This window comes from Rhinopithecus bieti, unplaced genomic scaffold (genome assembly GCF_001698545.2).
Source record: "Rhinopithecus bieti isolate Rb0 unplaced genomic scaffold, ASM169854v2 scaffold_60042, whole genome shotgun sequence".
Lineage (NCBI taxonomy): Eukaryota > Metazoa > Chordata > Mammalia > Primates > Cercopithecidae > Rhinopithecus > Rhinopithecus bieti.
In genome coordinates this window covers 1,142-3,334 of record NW_016822723.1, presented here as the reverse complement: position 1 = coordinate 3,334, position 2,193 = coordinate 1,142, and the positions used below count along the sequence as shown (strand labels likewise).

The window sequence follows — 2,193 nt, the reverse complement described above, 5'->3', positions numbered from 1 at the left end:
GATTCCATGGAGCTCCTCATGCCCCCATTCTATAAGTTGCAGTCAGGTTCTGTCTAAGCCTCTCTTTTAACCAAGGTTGAGATTTGTAAGTATTCAAAAATGTGTAGAGCATCACTAAATACTCTATGATCTTGCATACTACCATTTATATCTCACATATGCCCTTTCATTCTCAAGGTAACTGCCTTACATAAATTCTATATCAATCTTGCCTTAAAGTATTTCACTAACTTTCTAACTAGTTTGCCATCTTAATCTTGTTTCCTATCCAATCTATCTTCCTGCTACTGAAGTGAATCATCTGAAACTTCCTTGATTATTTACCTTGAATGACTCACTACTGATTACGGACTGAACTCCAAACTATATAGCACGGTACACAGGCCCTCAAATAGCTAGCCCCAACTTTCTAGTTTCACAGTTAGTCGTTTTTCCAGATGCATGTTATACTCTAACCATAGAAGATATCCAGCCTTACCTTGATGGCCAGTACCTTTCAAATTTCCATGTTATAGTCATGCTATCCCCTTCCCTTCTCTGATTTGTAAATTTCTACATATTCCTCAAAAGGCCTGATCAAATAATATCTACCTTATTCCAAGTACCTATCAAACTCAGCTGATTGAGCTGAAAATCAAATGTTAAATCAGGAATCAATAAACAATTGTTGAATGAATGGTTATGTCTCCTATAAGCCTCTTTGATACATTTCTGCTTGCATTCTGGGCTCAAAATGAAAAACTACAAGAGATACTCAGACATTGTTGCTTTGTAGACAAAACTCCAGAATTGGTATTAAAATAATATTAGAAATAGAGTTATAGCTGTCATTCTATTTAAATAAATTAAACCTAAAACTACATTTATTCAGGAAGAAACCTCCTCCCCTACAACAGGAGGACATATCTGGGTAACTAGTTTATACTTTTGAGAAAAGGCTATTCAGCTTCTGAGCTGTGTGTTCTAGAGGAAATAAAGGAAAGGTTTATCATCAAATATTTATTTCTATTAAAAAAGGAGAAGAAGAGTATTTTGAGGGAATTCCCACCCTGGATGCCCTTAGTACCAAGGAGCTCAATAACCGATTGGAAGATGAAGAAATTAAAATGTCAAAAATTTGGTATTTTGAGAAGTACATTAGTTGAGGAAGCTCTGGCAAAGGTCCCATTACATTTATAAACTAGGTATAATCGGATACATTGCCCTCCCCCAATTTAGGAGAAATAAAAGGAAATTAAGTTGTTTCTTACATTTCCCTTTCTCAGGTAAAGCATCCAAAATTAATAAGAGAACCATCTGAAAAGAATATAGTATTCAATAATTTAAAATTTGGATTCTGATTCCTAAGTTAATTTTCTTAATTTAGATGCCTATAGACAGATGCCTTGTTTATAATATATTCATAAATAGTAGCATAAAGTAGGTGATTGAATTTGTATTTATACTAACTGGCAGGCTTGTCAATGTACTGTATGAGAACAAGCAATAAACCCCAGGCCTTCTTTGCCATCTCATATCTGAGGATTAATAAATAATAAAAAACACCTGTCTCAAGATCCACCCCAGCCTTCCTAGTCCTCAATTTAAAAGAATATTAATTAGTACCCCAGACTCCATGCTCAGGGGCTCCCAGCACTTCTCTCCTTGTACTGACCTGAGGCAGTCATTTGTGCTAAGAAGAGCAGGTACACAGAGGTAGCATCCAACTGCAGGTGTCCCCATTGATCATCACCCACTACAGTGGCACAGGTTTTGGTGTTGTACTTGGCATGGAGGCTATCCTTAGTACTCTGACTATATTTGAAGGATTCTACTTTATCCACCTGAAAAGAACAAAACATTAACAGAAGGATATACTGAAAATCAACCCATATGCCACACTTCTGTAATACTCTAACATACATTATTGCAATGTGAAAATACATTATCTTCAGGCAATTGTGAATATTTAAAATACACTGTTACCTCTTTTGCCTACACTAACACAACTGGAAAGTCTGTTACTGTTGTTTTCAATTTAGGTGCTTTAATTAGAAAATAATACCAAATAGTGAAAACAGCTCTTTCCTATTCATTGCCTCTTGTTCACTCTTCATATTGGTTGCTTTGTTACACTGCACACTGTAGATATAAATTGAGATTCAGAGTGTTTGAGTGAGAACAGCTTAGTAAGAGATAACTGAATGTGAAAAG

At 35.5% G+C, this 2,193-nt stretch overlaps 1 protein-coding gene across 1 annotated transcript in view; it reads right to left on the bottom strand.

The window, feature by feature from the left end:
* LOC108521279 (phosphorylase b kinase regulatory subunit alpha, skeletal muscle isoform-like) overlaps positions 1 to 1,823 on the bottom strand; it is a gene marked incomplete at both ends in the record, with an annotated part of 33,696 nt that extends 31,873 nt beyond the window's left edge. Inside the window, one exon of the mRNA XM_017861010.1 lies at positions 1,655 to 1,823. Within this exon, the coding sequence (XP_017716499.1) occupies positions 1,655 to 1,823 (169 nt within the window). The remainder of the gene's footprint in view (positions 1 to 1,654) is intronic.
* Between the last annotated feature and the right edge of the window lie 370 nt (positions 1,824 to 2,193).